The sequence below is a fragment of the Hypanus sabinus genome, chromosome 3 (genome assembly GCF_030144855.1).
Source record: "Hypanus sabinus isolate sHypSab1 chromosome 3, sHypSab1.hap1, whole genome shotgun sequence".
In the NCBI taxonomy this organism is placed as follows: domain Eukaryota; kingdom Metazoa; phylum Chordata; class Chondrichthyes; order Myliobatiformes; family Dasyatidae; genus Hypanus; species Hypanus sabinus.
The window spans coordinates 15,225,590-15,246,894 of NC_082708.1; the positions used below are offsets into that span (position 1 = coordinate 15,225,590).

The 21,305-nt window shown below is 40.3% G+C and overlaps 1 protein-coding gene across 1 annotated transcript in view; it reads left to right on the forward strand.

The window, feature by feature from the left end:
* Positions 1-21,305, forward strand: part of prkx (protein kinase X-linked) — a 124,856-nt gene that overhangs the window by 92,770 nt on the left and 10,781 nt on the right. Inside the window, exons 6-7 of the mRNA XM_059963751.1 lie at positions 3,321-3,378; positions 20,301-20,378. Coding sequence (XP_059819734.1) covers positions 3,321-3,378; positions 20,301-20,378 — 136 coding nt within the window. The remainder of the gene's footprint in view (positions 1-3,320; positions 3,379-20,300; positions 20,379-21,305) is intronic.

Consider the following 21,305-nt stretch of genomic DNA (forward strand, 5'->3'; position numbering starts at 1 on the left):
AGCAATTTAGAAATGAACCAGCAGCAATAGAGTTCACACTTGGAGTCTGGTTTTGATGTTATCTTTATTAGTATCTACTTATAATATTGTAATTTAACCAAGATAAGCAAAAGTTAACATGAGTGAATCTGCAGATGCTGGAAATAAATGCTGGCAGAACTCAGCAGGCCAGACAGCATCTATGGGATTTCGGGTCGAGGGTTTCTGGCCTGCTGAGTTCTGCCAGCATTTTGTGTTTTTATAAACAAAAGCTAACAGTGTTATGTGTATAAATGTGTGTAAATATAACTCTCAAACTATTGAGCCTGGGGGAACAAGGCTTAAAGTCTTGAGATAATAAAGCATGAAAGTTCAGTTCATCCACGGAATAAATGATAGGAGAGAGATATTTATAATCCAAGGTAAAACGTAGAGAGAAGGCAATTACGTCAAATTCACAGGTTCCACGATGGTAATTAATAAATACCAGTGGTTGAAGATCCTCCGTCGAGTCGTTCCAAATCCACTTATGAATTACCACCAAAGTGATCTGTCACAGTAATGTCATCTTCAAAGGTTACCACATAACATACCCAGGCAAGGGTCAACTCCGAGTGGTCCCACAGGACATTCCTAAATCCACTCCTATGGATTATATGAAGAGACAGCCACGCATTCAATGTGCGCTGGATTGATAATCAACTCGCCCTTGTGGGTATAGCAGAGTTCCAAATTCCCAGCTTCCTGGGAACTTTGTAGGCTAGTGCCCAAGATGCAGCTGACTAGATTTACAACCTTCTACAGCTTCTTTCAGTCCTGTGCAGTAGCCCCTCTTTACTAGACAGTGATGCAGCCTGTCCGAATGCTCTCCACGGTACAACTATAGAAGTTTTTGAGCGTATTTGTTGACATTCCAAATTGCTTCAAACTCTACGAATAAAGTATAGCCGTTCTCTTGCCTTCTTTATGACTACATCAATTTGTTGGAACCAGATAAGATCCTCAGATATCTTGACACCTAGGAACTTGAAGCTGCTCACTCTCTCCACTTCTGATCCCTCTATGAGGATTGGTACATGTTCATTCGTCTTACCCTTTCTGAAGTCCACAATCAACTCTTTCGTCTTACTGATGTTGAGTGCCAGATTGTTGCTGCAGCAGCATTCCACTAGCTGGCATATCTCATTCCTGTACACCCTCTCATCACCACCTGAGATTCTACTAACAATGGTCGTATCGTCAGCAAATTTGTAAATAGTGTTTGAGCTATGCTTAGCTACACAGTCATGCTGTATACAGAGAGTAGAGCAGTGGGCTAAGCACACCCTCCGAGGTGCACCAGTGTTGATCGTCAGCGAAGAGGATATCTTATCACCAATCTGCACAGACTGTGGTCTTCCGGTTAGGAAGTCGAGGATCCAATTACAGAGGGAGGTACAGAGGCCCAGGTTCTGCAACTTCTCATTTAGGGCCTTCAGACAATTGTGCCTGCACTGCGACGGTAGTAACAAGTGAGAGTGTCCCAGATGATGTGCGTCCTTAGTTAACAGTAGAATCCTAAAAATACTGTCATAACAAAAGGTTAGTGATGCTACCTGCCTGCCTTCTGTATGTACTTTTCAATGTATTAATAATTAATTATCTGATGTTTTTCAGACGTACTGCTTTTTATTAAGAAGCAATTTTCCAGTTCTTCAGCTCTTATACATATTCCAATCATTCTGACTTTTGGTGCTTATTTTGAGATTGTAGCTGTTGCAAATTATTTCATTTGTTTAATTGTTCAGTATAGAAACACAAGTTTCCCCCAAATTACTCATCAGTATCAATTATTTGGCCTCAGGTCATCTAATAAACCAGTATGCCTTCAGAATCAGAATCAGGTTTAATATCACGAGCATGCATTATGAAAGCTTAGTGGCAGCGGTACAATGCAGAAATAATAAAAGTGAGGTAGTGTTTGTGAGTTCAATTTAAGAATTGGATGGCAGAGGGGAAGAAGCTGTTCCTGAACCACTAAGTATGTGCCTTCAGGAAGGAGGTACAGAAGCCTGATAGTAAAAAGGAGAAGGGGGCATGTCCTGGGTGATAGAGGTCATTAATGATGGACGCCGACTTTCTGAGACACTGCTCCTTGAAGATGTTTTGGATACTGCAGAGGCTAGTACCTAAGATGGAGCTGACTAATTTTACAACGTTCTGTAGCTTTCAATCCTGTGCAGTAGCCACCCCCCTCCCCCACGTACTAGACAGTGATGCAGCCTGTCAGAATGCTCTCCATGGTACATTTGTGAAAGTTTGAGTATTTTGGGTAACAAACCAAATCTCCTCAAACTCCTAATAAAATATAGCTGCTATCTTGATTTTATAGCTGTATCAATGTGTTGGGACTAGGTTAGATCCTCAATCTTGACACCCAGGAACTTGAAATTACTTGGTTTCTTCACTTCTGATCCCTCTGAGGACTGCTTTGTGATCCCTTGTTATACCCTTTCTAAAGTACTCTTGCTACTTTTACTCCAGGGCTGTTGTATCCCACTTATTGCTAGCTGTAAAATTATGTCCATTCTGTGACAGTACCATAGTGCGACATGTCAAAGGTGCTATCTTTTCAGATTAAGCTTCAGAAAATAATCATAAAGATATCAACTCAACTTTTAAAAAAACTGAATATGAGCTTTATTTCCCATTATCAGAAAGAATACACATTTAACCACCAACTTCACCAAAATCAATACTTCATTGCAGTTTGGAAGAATTCCCATGAATATAAATCGGTAACTCTTTTCCTGCAGAAACATTTTCCTTCATTTATTTTGGTGTTTTGCACTCATTTACTGTACAGCTCTTGGGAGCATCCTGATGATTTGTAAGTGACAATATATGCAACATAATTTTGTAACAAGTTAACAGGTGCATAATAAAAGGTCTCATTCTATTTTTAATCTGTGGTAAAGAGGGCAGTTCATCAACACTGAATCTTAATGGTTTTTGCCACAGCCAACTCGGAGTCCGTAATGGTATGAAATTGTTTTCTCACCACTAGTTGGGTACTAATAAAAGTTCTTTACTTTCTACTGGCATTATATTTATTAAGGAAAGTGTCACTGAAAGCCTACTGGTACTTATTAAAGATGGAACTATTCTTAGCTTTTAGGCAGACCAGTTTGTGTAAAACTAGATAAATTAGTTTGTGATTACCAGTATGTGCTACTTATGAGTATTTTGGAGGGTTTCAATTAATTTACTCAGTCGGTTTTCAATACTCATGAGATTTTGTAATACTTATGTTCCATTATTATCTACATAATGTTACATGTAACTATTATTTTATGTTTCAGAGATCTTATAAAAAAGCTTCTGGTTGTTGACCGGACAAGGCGATTAGGGAATATGAAGGTAAGTAACAAATACATTGATTCTAAAACTACCAGGTCATATTATTAATATTAGATTTTATTTGAAACTATAATCTTGCTGATGATTGATTTTCTAATTGAATATTTTAATATCAAAGGGTATGTGTTGTCCAAACTATTTCATAATCAATAATGGTTTGGATTCTGTTTTCTATTGCTTTATTTATTTGCTGAACTAAGGTGAAATGGGAACTGATGGCATGAGTAGAAGAGTCTCTCTTTTGTATGAAGCATGTAACTTATTCCCATACTTGAGTTCAAATTCTGAAAATTTGAACTGAGCCGAAAATGCTATAAATCTGAAGAAGAATTTCAGAGTTGTATACTTTAGTAATAAATGAACCATTGAATATATGCATAAAATTCTATGCAGAGGGAATTACCTAACATCTCGGTCAATAAGTTTTCATCAGATCTTGCGCTGATACTTTTCCAATTCCAGCAGTTTAAGGAATATGCTATATAATTCACAATATCAAGTTTAGTATGAGTGGAGCATATCTAATTCAGTATTTGAGAACTGATGCCAGTAGAGTTACACGAAGTTATAGTTGTGATGTTAGAACTCCATAGAGCTCCCTGTTTTTACAATTTATTGTCGTTTAATTAATATAAAAGTAATATTTTATGAGCGTGTTTTTGCTATAATTAGACCAGTAAGTGGCTTATCAGGTCTGTAGGTGGCTAATCCTCTATAAACTAGTTGACCAATTCATTATTTATGTTGCTGAAGACAAATACGACTGTCAGGACAAGAATTTGAAGTTCATTTCTAAGATTGTTCTTGTTGTGCCCCAGTCTGATTGTTAGAATACAGGTATCTATTAAAATTTAGTATTTGAAGGTTTTTTTTTGATGTTGAAATGTTATCACTAATAATGAAATCCCTATTGGTGTTTAAAAAGTGATTGATCTGAGTCTGCTTTTGAGGAGAGAATGCTGTCAGGGTAGAAAAAGTGAGTTACTTTTTCAAGGGTGGCTATCATTAACTTTTATAGAGGGCTGGATAAATGGATGGTTGGATGGTGGCTGATATAGGACTGTCTTTATTATATTCAAGGTAAGAGCCAGATCCCTACATGCCTTGGCATGCTGCAATGGAGTTGTCATCTGCATACTGAATCTCCAGAATGTTGGTGCTGGCTGACCTTGTTGTTGACCTTGAAACTCTTGAAGTTGAAAAACCCTATTCTATACACAATTGGAATTCCTTGTGGCAACTCTTTGCTGTTGAGGTGTAGGATGGCAGCAGTGAAGATGGCAAATAGGCTGGGCACAATGTTCTGATTCAGTGCTACTATTGCTGAGTATTGTGGTTGACTTACCATCTTGAGTAGCGTCAGTATTAGTAAGTACTTGTTAGGGCAATCACATCATGATAGTATATGCCAGTGAGCTTGGCGGTCTATTGTAGCAAATGCCTTTTCAAATCTATGAAATCCAAGTACAATGGGTTGTCTTTGTTCATGGCATTTTTTCCTGTAATTGGCATGCTGTGAAAGTCATGTCTGTGGTACCTCTAAATGGGTGGAAATCACACCGTTTGAGAAATATTAGCAATTAGTCCTTAATAGGACACATGGATAAGTTATGTACTTGCTCATCAAAGTACATTTATTATCAAAGTATGTATACAACCTTGCGACTCTTCCCAGAGCCAGCCATGAAACAGACACCCAAAAAAGAATGTATGTGTGTATAAATAAAATCCAGCACTCAATGTGCAGAGAATACAAACCACCTCATGCCCATTTTTATAAAAACCCTGTTTTTTAAAAAAAGAATAAAATAACCCATAAAAAATAAAACTGTTGACGCAATGAACAAAACATCATGCATACAGTAACCACAAGCAAATAATGCTTCTGAATTGAAGTCTGCAAGAGAGTCCCATAGTTAAGCGCAGAGCTGAGTAAATGCTGTGGAACATTGATCCAAACTGGTCCCCACTTCGCCTCGGGCCCTAAACCCTGACCTTTTCAATCTGGCCCAGCACTTAAATCCTGCCTGAACAACAAGTTCCACCGCTTGGAAACACCAGACTTCTCTGCCTCGATTTGGCCTTGTAAGAGTAAATTTAAACTGTCCAACTTACAAATTGAAATGTGTAACAACATGCTGATGAACTGGTGGCCAGTTTACTAAAGCATGCTACTGTCTGCATGAGACCTGAAGTTTATATTTAAGCTGAAAGATTAGCCACCTTCAGCACTGAGGATAATGTGACCAATTCACACTGTTTGTTAACTTAGAATCCATGTAAAAATTAGTGGAATATGAATTTAAACATTAGCTTTGCATGTCATGTGTACATCGAAACTTACAATGAAATACATCATTTGGCCAACGCCAACAGTCTGAGGATGTACTGGGGCAGCCTGCAAATGTTACCATGCCAGCGTGCCCACTTTTATTGACTTATGTGACTTTGGAATGTGGGCGGACCCCAGAGCAGCCAGAGGAAAGCCACATAACGATGGTGCGAACGTACAAACTCCTTGCAGACAGTGGCAGGAATTGAAATGTGCCCCCTGATGCTGCATTATGTTGTTGCTTCTATTCAAGGAAGACACACACTCTGTTATTTTAATCTTTTAAGCTGCTGTATCAAATTTTATCATTTGTTTTTGGTCATACAGTGGTAATAGTTTACTGAACAGGGCAAAATGGTATAGTTTACCTAGTTTTGCCAAATTCGCACGTTGTTCATCTAGCAGTTTGTATAATATTTATAGTTTTCTTTTATAGATCCAGTTATTTCTGAAGTGAAGTAATATATCCTAAAACTCTACGGTTTAATGCATCTGAAAATCATTTGGCAATGCAGCAACAACTGGGATGTTATATTACTGGTACAGCCAATATTTATGCCTCACAATGGTGTATTCTTATTCATAAGTGAACATAGCTTCAGATAAAGTGGGTTATAGGTCAAAAAGCTGAATGTTATGGGCTGTTTATGAGAGGATAGCCCAAGGTACCATTTCTCTTTAGTTAATGTGATGAAATAGAAACTACCCAAGTTGCAGAGTAATTTGAGATACTAGGGTAGAAATTTACCCTGCAGTTGTATTATGTAATAATGTTGTAGTGGCATTTAGTATTAATGGAACAGAATGTGAAAAGCAGTTTGCTGATGTATCCCATATCCTGACCAGGACACCACAGCAAATTCCTAATATCCGTAAATGTACTTAGCGAATACAGTTGGTCTTTGATTTAGCACAAGTGACTGGGAATGCACTCTACCCTGATATCTCAAGTTAATATATACTGAAATTATAAATGGCAATTGCAATGAAATTTTTATAGCAAAATTGCATATCAATATTTTAAAGTGCAAGTGCATGTTGTAGTAAATTTTGTCGAACAACTGTCTCAGTAATTTGTGTTTTGTTCAATTTGTGCAGTAGTGATGCTTTTAGTGACAAATACTGGTGAACTCACGTTACAGGGGTGAGAGGGTGATGGTTGTATCCCCAGAAAATCATCGTGATCTTCCATGATGTAAGGCAACGCCATCTGTACATGTCTAGTAATTAGAGCTCAAAATAAAATAAAAATTAACTAGTGCAAATTTTCATTCCATATCCCGCACTACCTGTAAGGAGTTTCTATGTTCTCCCCATGAACACCTGAGTTTCCGGGTGCTCCAGTTTTCTCCCACGGTCCAAACACTGCCGGTTTGTTGGATAATTGGTCATTGTAAATTGTCCCGTGATTAGGGTAGGGTTAAATTGGAAGGATTACTGGGCGGTGTGACTCAAAGGGCCAATTCTGTGCTGTACCTCAATCAATTAGAATCAGGTTTATTATCACTGGAATGTGACGTGAAATTTGTTAACTTAGTTCTATGCAATACATAATATAGAAAAAAATTAATAATAATAAGTAAGTAAATCTTACTCAATATACTTTATAGTTTATGTATATTGAATAGATTAAAAATCATGCAAAAAAACTTTTTTTTAAAGTGAGGTGACAAGGTGCAACTCGAGTAGCAGCAGTACTCTCAATGGATATGATTAAATATTCCTGTTTCAGCCTGTTACAGCTAAAAAGCACAACTGCTTCCAAGGTCAGTATGGTCAACAAGGATGTCTTAATACATTTAAACGAACTATCGCTGCTTAAAACCGTCGGAAATAACACAGCTTGTGGCCGGACGGGTCCACGGAGAATACCTCGGAGAAGGCGTGGGCAGAGATTAGGATTGCAAGTGCATTTAAGGAAACGGGGTGTTAAACTTCCTATACCGAGATTCTTGCTGGCGAACGTGAAGTCTCTGGTGAATAAAATCGATGAGCCAGGGTGCTGCATCAGAGGGATATTAGGACCGTGTGTGTCCTTTGTTTCACAGAATTCTGGTTAACCCCTTCTGTACCAGATACAGTGATTCAGATTGACGGATTTACTATACACCGTCAGGATAGATCGATAGAGTCTCTCAAAAGCAGAGGTGGAGGAGTATGCCTCATGATCAACTCTTCCTGGTACACAAATATATCAGTGCTGTCCCAATTCTGCTTACCAGTCCTGGAATATCTAGTGGTAAAGTGTCGTCCTTTTCACTTACCACGGGAATTCTCTTTCCATGGGAGTTTACATTCCACCTCAGGCCAATGTCAGTCAGGCTTTAGATGATCTGAGCAATGGGATCAACATGCACAAAACAGTGTACCCTAATGCCTTTACCATCGTTTTGGGAGATTTTAACAAAGCCAGTCTGAAAAAAAATCTCTAAGCAATTACTATCAACAGATCACTTGCAATACCAGAGGAAACACCACACTGGACCATTGTTACACCATCATCAAGAATGCCTACCGTGCTATTCCATGCCCTCACTTAGGGAAGTCTGATCACCTGGCTGTACTTCTGCTCCCTGAGTATAGGCAGAGACTGAAGATTGCAGCACAAGTAGTGAGGACCAAGAAGGTTTGGACAAGGAAAGCACAGAAGCACCTACAGGACTGCTTTGAATCGGTGGACTGGACTGTATTCAGGGATTCATCTTTGAATCTGAATGAGTATGCTGCATTTGTTACCGACTTTATTAAGACCTGTGTGGATGAGTGTGTACCCACAAAGACTTACTGTACATTCCCAAACCAACAGCCATGATTGAACCAGGAAGTACGTCGTCTGCTGAAGGCTAGATCTGTGGCATTCAAGACCGGCAACCCAGACCTATACCAGAAAACCAGGTGTGATTTGCAGCGGGCTATTTCAAGGGCGAAGGGACAATTTTGAACGAGGTTGGAGGCAATATCAGATGCATGGTAACTGTCAGGGACTGCAAGACATTACTTCCTACAAAGCGAAACCCAATAGTATGAATGGCAATGATACTTCACTATCAGATGAACTCAACACCACCTATGCACACTTTGAAAGGGAGAACACATCTACAGCTGTGAAGATCCCTGCTGCACCTGATGACCCTGTGATCCCAGAGGCCGATCTTTTACTGTCTTTAAAGAGAGTGAATCCTCGCAAGGCAGAAGGTCCCGATGGAGTACCTGGTAAGGCTCTGAAAACCTGTGCCAACCATCTAGTGGGAGTATTCAAGGACATTTTCAACCTCTCACTGCTACAGGCAGAAGTTCCCACTTGCTTTGAAGAGGGAACAATTATACCAGTGGCAAAGAAGAAGAATATAGGCTGTCTTAAAGACTATCGCCAGTTAGCACTCAAATCGACAGTGATGAAATGCTTTGACAAGTTGGTTATGACTAGACTGAACTCCTGCCTCAGCAAGGACCTGGACCCATTGCAATTTGCCTATCACCACAATAGATCAATGGCAGACTCAATCTCCATGGCTCTTCACACAGATTTAGACCACCTAGACAACATAAACACCTATGTCAGGATGCTGTTCATCGACTACAGCTCAGCATTTAATACTATCAGTCTCTCAATCCTAATTGACAAATTTCAGAACCTGGGCCTCTGTAATTGGATCCTCGACTTCCTAACCGGAAGACCACAGTCTGTGCGTATTGGTGATAACATTTCCTCTTTGCTGACGATCAACACTGGCGCACCTCAGGGGTATGTGCTTAGCCCACTGCTCTACTCTGTATATACACATGACTGTGTGACTAGGCATAGCTCAAACACCATCTACAAATTTGCTGACGATACAACCAATGTTGGTAGAATCTCAGGTGGTGATAAGAGGGCATACAGGAGTAAGATATGCCAACTAGTGGAATGGTGCTGCAGCAACAACCTGGCACTCAACATCAGTAAGATGAAAGAACTGATTGTGGACTTAGGAAAAGTAAGATGAAGGAACTCATACCAATCCTCAGAGAGGGATCAGAAGTGGGGAGAGTGAGCAGCTTCAAGTTCCTGGGTGTCAAGATCTCTGAGGATCTAACCTGGTCCCAACATATTGATGTAGTCATAAAGAAGGCAAGACAGCAGCTATACTTTATTAGGAGTTTGAAGCGATTTGGCATGTCAACAAAAACGCTCAAAAGCTTCTATAGTTGCACCATGGAGAGCATTCTGACAAGCTGCATCACTGTCGAGAGTATGTTTGGTTTGGGGGGTGGGGGCTACTGCACAGGACCGAAAGAAGCTGCAGGGGGTTGTAAATCTAGTCGGCTCCATCTTGGGCATTATCTACCAAAGTACCCAGGACATCTTTAGGAAACAGTGTCTCAGAAAGGCAGCGACTTTTATTAAAGACCCCCAGCACCCAGGGCATGCTCTTTTCTCACTGTTACCATCAAGCAGGAGATACAGAAGCCTGAAGGCACATACTCAGCGATTCAGGAACAGCTTCTTCCCCTCCGCCATCCGATTCCTAAATGGACTTTGAAGCTTTGGACACTACCTCACTTTTTCAATATACAGTATTCTGATTTTGCACATTTTTTAATAATCTATTCAATTTATGTAATTGATTTACTTGTTTTTATTATGTTTTATTTTATTTATTATTATTTTCTCTCTCTGCTAGATTATTTATTGCATTGAACTGCTGCTGCTAAGTTAACAAATTTCACGTCACATGCCAGTGATAATAAACCTGATTCTGATGGTGTCCAAGGGTTCAATCCATCAATCAATCTCAGATTTGTTTTCATCATGGTCTCTGGATTCTGCAAAAGTACATCTCCATTATCAGAACTGCTGTAGTGTAAGGTTGGCCTGTACACCGTTGCATGTTCTGATTTGTAACGTGGTTTAGATCAGGGGGTTCCCAACCTGGGATCCACAGACGCCTTGGTTAATGGTAGGGATCCATGGCATAAAAGAAGTTGGAAATCCATGGTTTGGTTCCTCGATGTTTAAGTCAAAATCATTTGCAAAAGTGTAATTCACAGCATGGTTTGTACATCCTTGCTCAAATTTCCACAACTCAACCAACTGATTTGCTGTCAAATTCTGGCCAGTACTAACTTTTGCTATGAACTATTACTCAGCCTATGTAATTAGTAATTAACCAGATTTGTGCACCTACTGAATGTACAAAATTATTAAAAACTAATGGTCTCCCATTGACTGCAATATGAATGATTTTGCAATATCAGCTCTATTTTAAAGATTAAAGAGCATAACTTTGTTAGTCACATGGCAGTCCGAGGATGTGCTGGGGTTAACCCCAACTGTCAACATTATAGCATGCGCACAACTTGCTAACCTTACTTAACACGTACATCTTTGAACTATGGAAGGAAACCGGAGAAAATCTATGTGATCACAGTATCAATATGCAAGCTCCTTACAGACAGCGGTGGGGATTGAATCCTGGTCACTGGTGCTGTAAAGCATTATGCCTGTACTGCCCTGTGACAGATGCAATACTCAAGCAAAGTAAATGAGTAAAAATGGTTCCATGACAACACAAGTATTTCTGTTTGTATGAGGGGTGATTGATAAGTTTGTGGCCTAAGGTAGAAGGAGTCAATTTTAGAAAACCTAGCACATTTACTTTTCAGCATAGTCCCCTCCTACATTTACACATTTAGTCCAGCGTTCATGGAGCATATGAATCCTTCTTTGTAGAAGTCGGCATCTTGGACCTCCAGAAGTGGTCCACAGCAGGGGTGATCGGTAAGTTCGTGGCCTAGGGTAGAAGGAGATGAGTTATTAACTTCAAACTTTCTGCATAATCACTCAGAGTTGAACTGCACGTGCATGTTATGAGAGCTGTATAACTCATCTCCTTCAACCTAAGGCCACAAACTTATCAATCACCCCTTCTGTGGACCACTTACTGGAGGTCCAAGATGCTGACTTCTACAAAGAAGGGATCCGTATGCTCCATGACCACTGGACTAAGTGTGTACAGGTAGAAAGGGACTATGTTGAAAAATAAATGTGCTAGGTTTTCTAAAATTGACTCCTTCTGCTGTAGGCCACGAACTTATCAATCACCCCTTATATAGTGTATTAAACATTTCAAAATTTCACAGCAGTTAGCAAAACAAAATTTGGCCACTTGATAATTATTCCTCTGCACTATTTATTTATTTTACTGACTTACCATATTTTTATGTCTTGCACTCTGCTGCTGCTACAAAACAACAAATTTCAGGGCATACATTATGTCACTGATACCCTGAATCTAATTTTGAAGTTTAGTCAGAAATGGGAATTTTAGGAGTTTCTTAAAAGGCTGCATAATTTATGGAGGTGATTCTGACAAGGCCTTTGGTAGCTAAAGATGCGTGTACCAGTGATTGTGTGACAAAAATGTGGTCACGGAAAAGATAAAAGAACGCCATACCCTGGAGGGTTGTGAGGCGAGAGATGATTAGAGAATATTGGGGCTTTTTGGGGAGATTTTAAAGTAGAATTGCTGGGGGGGTGGGAACCAAACTGAAGAGATGGAGGAAGAGGCGGTTGGCTCTCAAAGCTTGGAGACCTTGCGAGAGGGAGGATAGGCGGGTAATAGTGAAGGGGTGTGCTCAGACCATTGGTTTGAAATGTGTCTATTTTAATGCAAGGAGCATTATGAACAAGGCAGATGAGTTTAGAGCATGGATCAGTACTTGGAGCTAAGATGTTGTGGCCACTACAGAGACTTGGATGGATCAGGAGTAGGAATGGTTACTTCGAGTGCCAGGCTTTAGATGTTTCTGAAAGGACAGGGAGGGAGACAAAAGAGGAGGGAGCTTGACACTGTTGATCAGAGTTAGTGTCACGGCTGCAGAAAAGGAGGATGTCATGGAGGGATTGTCTACGGAGTCTCTATGGGTGGAAGTTAGGAACAGGAAGGGGTCAATAACTCCACTGGGTGTTTTTTTATAGACCACCCAATAGTAATGGGGACATCGAGGAGCAAATCGGGAGCCAGATTCTGGAAAGGTGTAATAATAACAGGGTTGTCAAGGTGGGAGATTTTAATTTCCCAATTATAGATTGGCGAGGGGTATAGATGGGGTGGAGTTTGTTAAGTGTGTTCAGGAAGGTTCCCTGACACTGTAGGTAGATGAGCCTACAAGAGGAGAGACTGTACTTGATCTGGTATTGAGAAATGAACCTGGTCAGGTGTAGGTCTCTCAGTGGGAGAGCATTTTGAAGATGGTGATCACAATTCTATCTCCTTTACCATATCTTTGGAAAGGGAGAGGAACAGACAAGTTAGGACAGTGTTTAATTGGAGTAAGGGGAAATATGAAGCTATCAGGCATGAACTTGGAAGCTTAAATTGAGAACAGATGTTCTCAGGGAAATGTATGGAAGAAATGTGGCAAATGTTCAGGGGATATTTGCATGGAATTCTGCATAGCTATGTTCCAGTGAGACAGGGAAAAGATGGTGGGGTGCAGGAACCATGGTATACAAAGGCTGGTATAAATCTAGTCATGAAGAAAAGAAAAGCTTACTAAAGGTTCAAAAAACTAGGTAATGATAGAGATCTAGAAGATTATAAGGCTAGATGGAAGGAGCTGAAGAATAAAGTGAAGGGGCCAAGAGAAGGCCTTAGCGGACAAGGTTAAGGAAAACCCCAAGGCATACTACAAGTATATGAAGAGCAAGAGGATAAGACGTGAGAGAATAGGACCAATCAAGTGCAACAGTAGAAAAGTGTGTATGGAACAGGAGGAGATAGCATAGGTATTTAATGAATACTTTGCTTCAGTACTCACTACAGAAAAGGATCTTGGCGATTGTAAGGATAACATACAGTGGACTGAAAAGCTTGAACATGTAGATATTAAGAAAGCGGATGTGCTGGAGCGTTTGGAAAGCCTCAAGTTGGATAAGTCACCGAGACCAAATGAAATGAACCCAAGGCTATGGTGGGAAGCGAGGGAGGAGATTGCTGAGCCTCTGTTGATGATCTTTGTATCATTAATGGGGACAGGGGAGGTTGCAGATGTTGTTCCCTTATTCAAGAGCAGGAGTGAAGATAGCCCAGGAAATTATAGACCAGTGACACTTACTTCAGTGGTTGGTAAGTTTATGAAGAAGATCCTGAGGAGGAGGATTTATGAACATTTGAAGAGGCATAATATGATTAGGAATAGTCAACATGGCTTTGTAAAAGGCAGGTCGTGCCTTACGAGCCTGATCGAATTTTTTGAGGATGTGACTAAGCAGTAGATGTAGTGTATATGGATTTCAGCAAGGCATTTGATAAGGTACCCCACGCAGGGCTTATTGAGAAAGTGAGGAGGCATGGGATCCAAGGGAACATTGCTTTGTGGATCTGGAACTGGTTTGCCTACTGAAGGCAAAGAGTGGTTGTGGATAGGTCATATTTTCCATGGAAGTCAGTGACCAGTGGTGTGCCTCAATGATCTCTTCTGGAACCCCTACTCTTTGTGATTGTTATAAATAAATGAGGAAGTGGAGCGATGGGTTAGTAAATTTGCTGATGACACAAAGGTTGGGGGTGTTGTGGATAAAGTTGGAGGGCTGTCAGAGGTCACAGCGGAACATTGATAGGGTGCAAAACTGGGCCTGAGAAGTGGCAGATGGAGTTCAACCCAGATGAGTGTGAAGTGGTTCATTTTGGTAGGTCAAATATGATGGCAGAATATAGTATTAATTGTAAGACTCTTGACAGTGTGGAGGATCAGAGGGATCTTGGGGATCAGACTCCACAGGTTGCGCACGTTGACTCTGTGGTTAAGAAGGCATACGGTGCATTGGCCTTCATCAATCATGGGATTGAGCTTGGGAGCTAAGAGGTAATGTTGCAGCTATATAGGACTCTGGTCAATTCTGGTCACCTCACTACAGGAAGGATGTAGAAACCATAGAAAGGGTGCAGAGGAGGTTTATAAGGATGTTGCCAGGACTGGGGAGCATGCCTTTTGTGAATAGGTTGCGTGAACTCTGCCATATCTCCTTCGAGCGACAGAGGATGAGAGGTGGCCTGATGGAGGTTTATAAGATAATGAGAGGCATTGATCATGTAGATGGTCAGAGGCTTTTTCCCAGGGCTGAAATGGCTAACACAAAAGGGCACAGTTTTAAGGTGCCTGGAGGTAGGTACAGAGGAGATGTCAGGGGTAGGTATTTTTTTACACAGAGTGGTGAGTGCGTGGAATGGGCTGCTGGCGACGATGGTGGAGATGGATACGATAGGGTCTTTTAAGAGACTCCTGGAGAAGGTACATGGAGGTTAAAAAAAGAGGGCTGTGGGTAACCCTAGATAATTTTTAAGGTATGGACGTGTTTAGCACAGCTTTGTGGGTGGAAGGGCCTGTATTGTGCTGTAGGTTTTCTATGTTTCTATTGCAAGGGCAAGGTCACACAGAGCTTTGAAAATGAGGGTAATTGTTTAAACTTTAGGTGCTGCCCAACATACAGTTGTGTAAATCAGAAGAATTTAATTTTGTGCCAATATCTGAATGACACTTGAGTGAAAAATTTGAATAAATGGCCTCAGGTACACAAAGCCGAATAAGGTGGCTGGTTGCGAATGCAATGAAATTTAAGTCTGGAGACGAGAGGAATAAAAACTGAAGCAGGTACCAGGTCAGTCATTATGGAAACTGGATTAAACAACTTTAATGACAAAGTAGATATGTGGCCTCATATTCATCTCAGGATCAGATACAATACCAAAGTTGTGAATGGCACTTGCAAGTATTCTCTTCCATCTTCTCCAACAGAGTTTGTGACATTATTTGATGACTTGAATGTGTAGCTCAAAAATAATGAAAATTTCCCTCCCCCTTTCCTCTTCTATGCCTCATTCTGGCCCCTTACCTCACTTGCCTATCACCTCTCCCTGGGTCCCTTTCTCCCTTTATCCTATGGTCCACTCTTCTTTCCTCTCCTATTAGATTCCTCCTTCTCCAGCCCTTTACCTTTCTTATCCATATGGCTTCATCTATCAGCTTCTAGCCCTCCTCCTTCCCCTCCCACTTTTTTATTCTGCCGTCTCCCCCCTTCCTTTCCGGTCCTGAAAAAAGAGCCTCAATCGGAAATGTCGACTATGTATCCATTTCCATAGATGCTACCTGATCTGCTAGGTCCCTCCAGCAATTCTGTGTGTTGCTTTGGGAAAAGGATATGTCAGCAGTTCCAGTGTGGATTATAGTGAACATGAATGTCTGACTTCCGGACTTGCCCATGAACCAGTGGTACGGTGAGAGATTCAGCAGCAGATGGGTTAAAACAGCCAGTATTGGGGGAGGGGGGGTGTGGAGAATGCACCAAGTCAGAAAATAAGCTTTGTTTGTTCAGTCCTTGGTGTGAACTTTGATTGTGAGGGTGAATCTGGTAAATCTGATTTGTACTTGTTTGATTGGATAGTCACTTAGAATACAAAGTGTAGGATCAAATCAACTTAAGTGTGACAATAAACTTGACTTTAGGGTAGTTTATATTCACTGATAATTTTAATTCATTGATGTAGGGTTCGTTGTGCTTTTATCTGCACTTGTTGAGCTGATCTCTGCAGGGCAAGTTGAAAATGGCATCTTCCCAACTTTGCACTTCATATTGTTATTTTTTTTAAAAAAGACTCGTGATGAAATAAAGACCATCACTCCAAAGGTGTACTAACCAATGATTCGGACAAATTTCAGAATTTGTCCTCTAATTTATTCTCCAGAAGCAGGTTTTAATTTAAACACAATGACTAGTACTTGCAGGATGAGTTTGTAGTTTTTATTTCATATGTGAAGCTATCTGTGGAATTCATTTAAGTACAGTCGGCCCTCCTTATCCGCGAGTGATTGGTTCCGGGACCCCTCGCGGATACCAAAAAGCGCAGATGCTCAAGTCCCTTATTCAAACTGTCTCAATGCCGTGGACCTTGGGACCCAGCAGAACCCCAGACCTTATTTAACCTCTCTGTGCAGTGGACATTAGGACCCGGCAGTGGAGCTCTGAATCCGCAGTGTTTCTGTTCACAAAAATAATCACGATCACGATTGAAAATAAAGTAGAAATAATAAAGTGATTGGAAAAAGGTGAAATGCCATCGGTCATTGTAAAAACATTAGGCTACGTCGGTCAACAATTGGAGCAATTTTGAAGGATAAAATGAGAAAGGCCCTGCCCCGATGAAAGCTACAATTATTACCAAGCAACGCAGTGATTTAATTATTGGGTTTTGGGGTTTTGAGTTTTTGATCCTCCACATCAACGCGGCAGAAATGGAGAGCGCAGTTGATGGTGGTCTGTCACTGGATCGAACTCGGGAACTTCCGTTCCTGACCCCAGTGCTGAAACATACGTTGTTGGGTGCTTTATATGAATAGAAAGGTAAAGTATATACTATATACTTAGACAAACGTTTGACTAACTGACGCTAAATAATATCGGATGTACCTGTTCCGACTTACTTAGTAAGAGAACTTCTGATTTTTTTCGATCCCGATCCACAATAATCCACACACATCCTCCCGTATACTTTAAATCATCTCTAGATTACTTATAATACCTAATACAATGTAAATGCTATGTAAAATAGTTGTTATACTGCATTGTTTAAGGAATTATGACAAGAAAAAAAGTCTGTACATGCTCGAACAACAAGTCCTGGAAGAGCACTATCGGGTTTTCTCGCTTCACAGTTGGTTGAATTCGCGGATGCAACTGTATATTTAAAGTAGAAGTTGATAGGTTCTTGATTAGGCAGGACGTCAAAGCCTATGGGGTAAAGGCAAAAGAATTGAGTTGAGAGGGATAATAAATCAGTCACAACGGAGCAGTCGATGGGCCGAATGAAATTTTGTTTTTTCTCCCTCCAAAGTAGAGATGACCTGGCCCACCCAAAATTCTGACATTCAGGTTACAGAAATTTTGCCTTCCAGAATCACTAATTAAAAGTTTGAGATGCTGAGTAAAATTTGCTCACAGAATTTACGAAAAATAAATATATAATTATATTTTAAATCTTTTTTCAATTCTTATTTCTTGATATATTGGCAAATGTAAGTTTGTGATATGGGCTATTTTGCAGAAACACAACACTCACCCATTCCCTATGATAAATTGTAGGACATCCTGTTGATGACATTTTGTAAAAGTACTCTGAATATTCATGAATCAATAATAATTATTTGTACTAAAAGGACAGTGATGTGAATGTAGTTTCTAGTGTTAACATACTTGTTCCATTAATTGCTTCCATATTCTTGGATAAGCAAGAATGCTGCAATTTATAAACTCAGTTATATGACTTATATATTCAATGTTGGGTTCACGTGGAACCTTGTTATCTAATTATACATGTGCCGCACGATTATTGTAATTCGGCATCTGTGGTAGATAATGGAGCCTTAAAAATGAGCATTATATTTAAATATGAAGCATTACTAAAGCTGAATTTACACCCAATTAATCAAGTCAAGTCATTTTTTATTGTAATTTCGACCATAACTGCTGGTACAGTACACAGTAAAAACGAGACAATGTTTTTCAGGACCATGGTGCTACCTGAAACAGGACAAAAACTACAGTGAACTATGTAAAAACAACGCAAAAAAAAAACTACACTAGACTGCAGACCTACCCAGGACTGCATAAAGTGCACAAAACAGTGCAGGCATTACAATAAATAATAGACAAGACAATAGGCACAGTAGAGGGCAGTAAGTTGGTGTCAGTCCAGACTCTGGGTATTGAGGAATCTGATGGCTTGGGGGAAGAAACTGTTACATAGTCTGGTCGTGAGAGCCCGAAAGCTTCAGTGCCTTTTCCCAGATGGCAGGCAGGAAAAGAGTCTGTATGAGGGGTGTGTGGGGTCCTTCATAATGCTGTTTGCTTTGCGGATGCAGCATGTAGTGTAAATGTCTGTACTGGTGGGAAGAGAGATCCTGATGATCTTCTCAGCTGACCTCACTATCCGCTGCAGGGTCTTGCGATCCGAGATGGTGCAATTTCTGAATCAGGCAGTAATGCAGCTGCTCAGGATGCTCTCGATACAACCGCTGTAGAATGTGATGAGGATGGGGAATGGGAGATGGACTTTCCTCAGCCTTCGCAGAAAGTAGAGACGCTGCTGGGCTTTCTTTGCTATGGAGCTGGTGTTGAGGGACCAGGTGAGATTCTCTGCCAAGTGAACACCAAGAAATTTGCTGCCTCTAACGATCTCTACCAAGGAGCTGTTGATGTTCAGCAAGGAGTGGCCGCTCCGTGACCTTCTGAAGTCAACAACCATCTCTATGGAACATTTATTAAAAAAGCCTAGACCAGAGACATTTTTTCCCCCAGGATAGAAATGGCTAATACAAGAGGGTATAACTTTAAGGTGTTGGGCGGAAAGTGTGGGGTGGGGCATGTCAGAGCTAGGATTTTTTTTCAGGGATGGCGGTAAGTACGTGGAATGCCCTAGGAGGGCAGATGGTAGAGGCAAGTACATTAGGGACCTATTTCTTTAAGTAGTTGAAAGCAAAATGGAGGGCTATGTGGGAAAGAAATGTCAGATGGATCTTGAAATAGGTTAAAAGGTTGTCACAACATAGTGGGCCAAATGGTCTGTACTGTACTGATCTATGTTCATATAATCTATTATTCATAGCTGAGTTTTCTGTTTGCTACTTCAAAACTCTTGTGTAATGCAGAGTAAGAGACTTTGGTGTGCACTAGGAGACTAAATCAAGGAATTATTCATAAGTGTGGTAGAATATACTGCATTTATTTAACACCAATGTACCATTCATTTCATTGGTTGATAATAAATGCACTGATCATTTATGAGCTATTTACTTTCAGAATTTATAATTTTCTGTCTTTGTACTGTACTACTACCATAAAACAACAAATTTCATGTCCCATGCCAATGATAGTAAATCTGATTCTGATTCAAAAGTCTTACTACTAAGCCCCATTAACTCTTGTCAGTTCTGTTGTATGTTAAAATACAAGTCCCTATTGTTTGTGTTCTGCTTCGAATTTACTACCCCTAGAGACTTGAATTCTCATCATTTCTAAGCCTGAATTGCTTTTTTAACGATGTCATACACATTCCGGGTACTTTATCCAGATGGGTTTGAATAAAGACATTTGTTCATTCCATTTGATACAATCTCTGTACCATATGATGACTGCTGCTATCTTCTGATTAGTTGTTAATGATTCTAACACTCAGATTTCAATTGTACTTCTCAATGAATCATTCCAACTATTTGTTCATCCTTTGTGTTAGCAAAAATCGTAAATTTAACATTTGTAGCCTTGTTCTGGTAGAAAGTCTGGAAATAATATTTAAGTTTTTGTTTCCCTTATCACAGGAACAGTTGTATCACTCTTCAGTGCCATTACTAATCAAGTTGATCATCAAGCTCATTCTTCAGTAGGAAAGTTACAAAATTATGATTTTGGAATCTATCCACCGTACATAGCAGTGGACCAGCCAAGCCTGCAGCATTGCAATGCTCCTTCTCACGCAGTGAAACCTGTCCATGCATTACTAACTGTAACCCTTAAGAAATCTGAATTCTAAAACAACTTCCCATTCATTTTCAGAATGGAGCAGATGATGTTAAGCGACACAGATGGTTCAAATATGTAGACTGGGAAGCAGTGCCTCTACGAAAACTAAAGGTGAGTTGTCATGCAATATTCCTAAAGCAAAATGACGTCTGTGTATTCGTGTATTTTTTAAACTAGCATAAATTAAGCTATATCATCAGCATGGTAGCGTAGCACAACACTTCACAGTATCTTCTCCCTGTGACCATATGGTTGCTTCTGAGTGCTCCAGTTTCCTCCCACAGTCCAAAGACATACCAGTTGATAGGTTAATTAGCTTTTGTACATTGATTAGGCTAGGGTGAAATTGGGGATCGCTGGGTTGTGTGGCTCAAAGTGACAAAAGGACTATTACACACTGTATCTCAATAAATAAAAAATAAATTTGCTGTCTACTAATCATGGTTGAGTATTTATTACTCTGTCATGTTTAATTAGCGATCTTACAATTATTTTCTAGATCTGGTTAGTAAAAGTGTTAGAGATGGGTAAAAGCCTTGAAAGTGATACCATAAGACATGGGAGCAGAATTAGGCCATTTGACCCATCGAGTCTGCTCTGCCATTCAATCATGACATCCCTTTTTTCCCTTCCTCAGCCCCGTTCCCCGTAACCTTTGATGCCTTGTCCAAATAAGAACTGATCAAGGTCTGCCTTAAATACACCTATCAACCTGGCCTTCCACATCTACTCTGTCTAGGCCTTTCAACATTGAGAAATTCAATGAGATACGCCCCCCCCCCCCCATCCTTCTAAATTCCAGTGAGTACAGAGCCAGAGCCATCAAATGTTCCTCGTATGATAACCCTTTCATTCCCGGAATCACCCTTGTGAACCACCTCTGAACCCTCTCCAATGCCAGTACATCTTTTATTAGATGAGTACAAAACTGTGCACAATACCTGAGGTGAGCCCTCACCAGTGCCTTGTAAAAGCTCAGCATCACATCCTTGCTCTTGTTTTCTAGACCTCATGAAATGAATGCTAACATAGCATTTG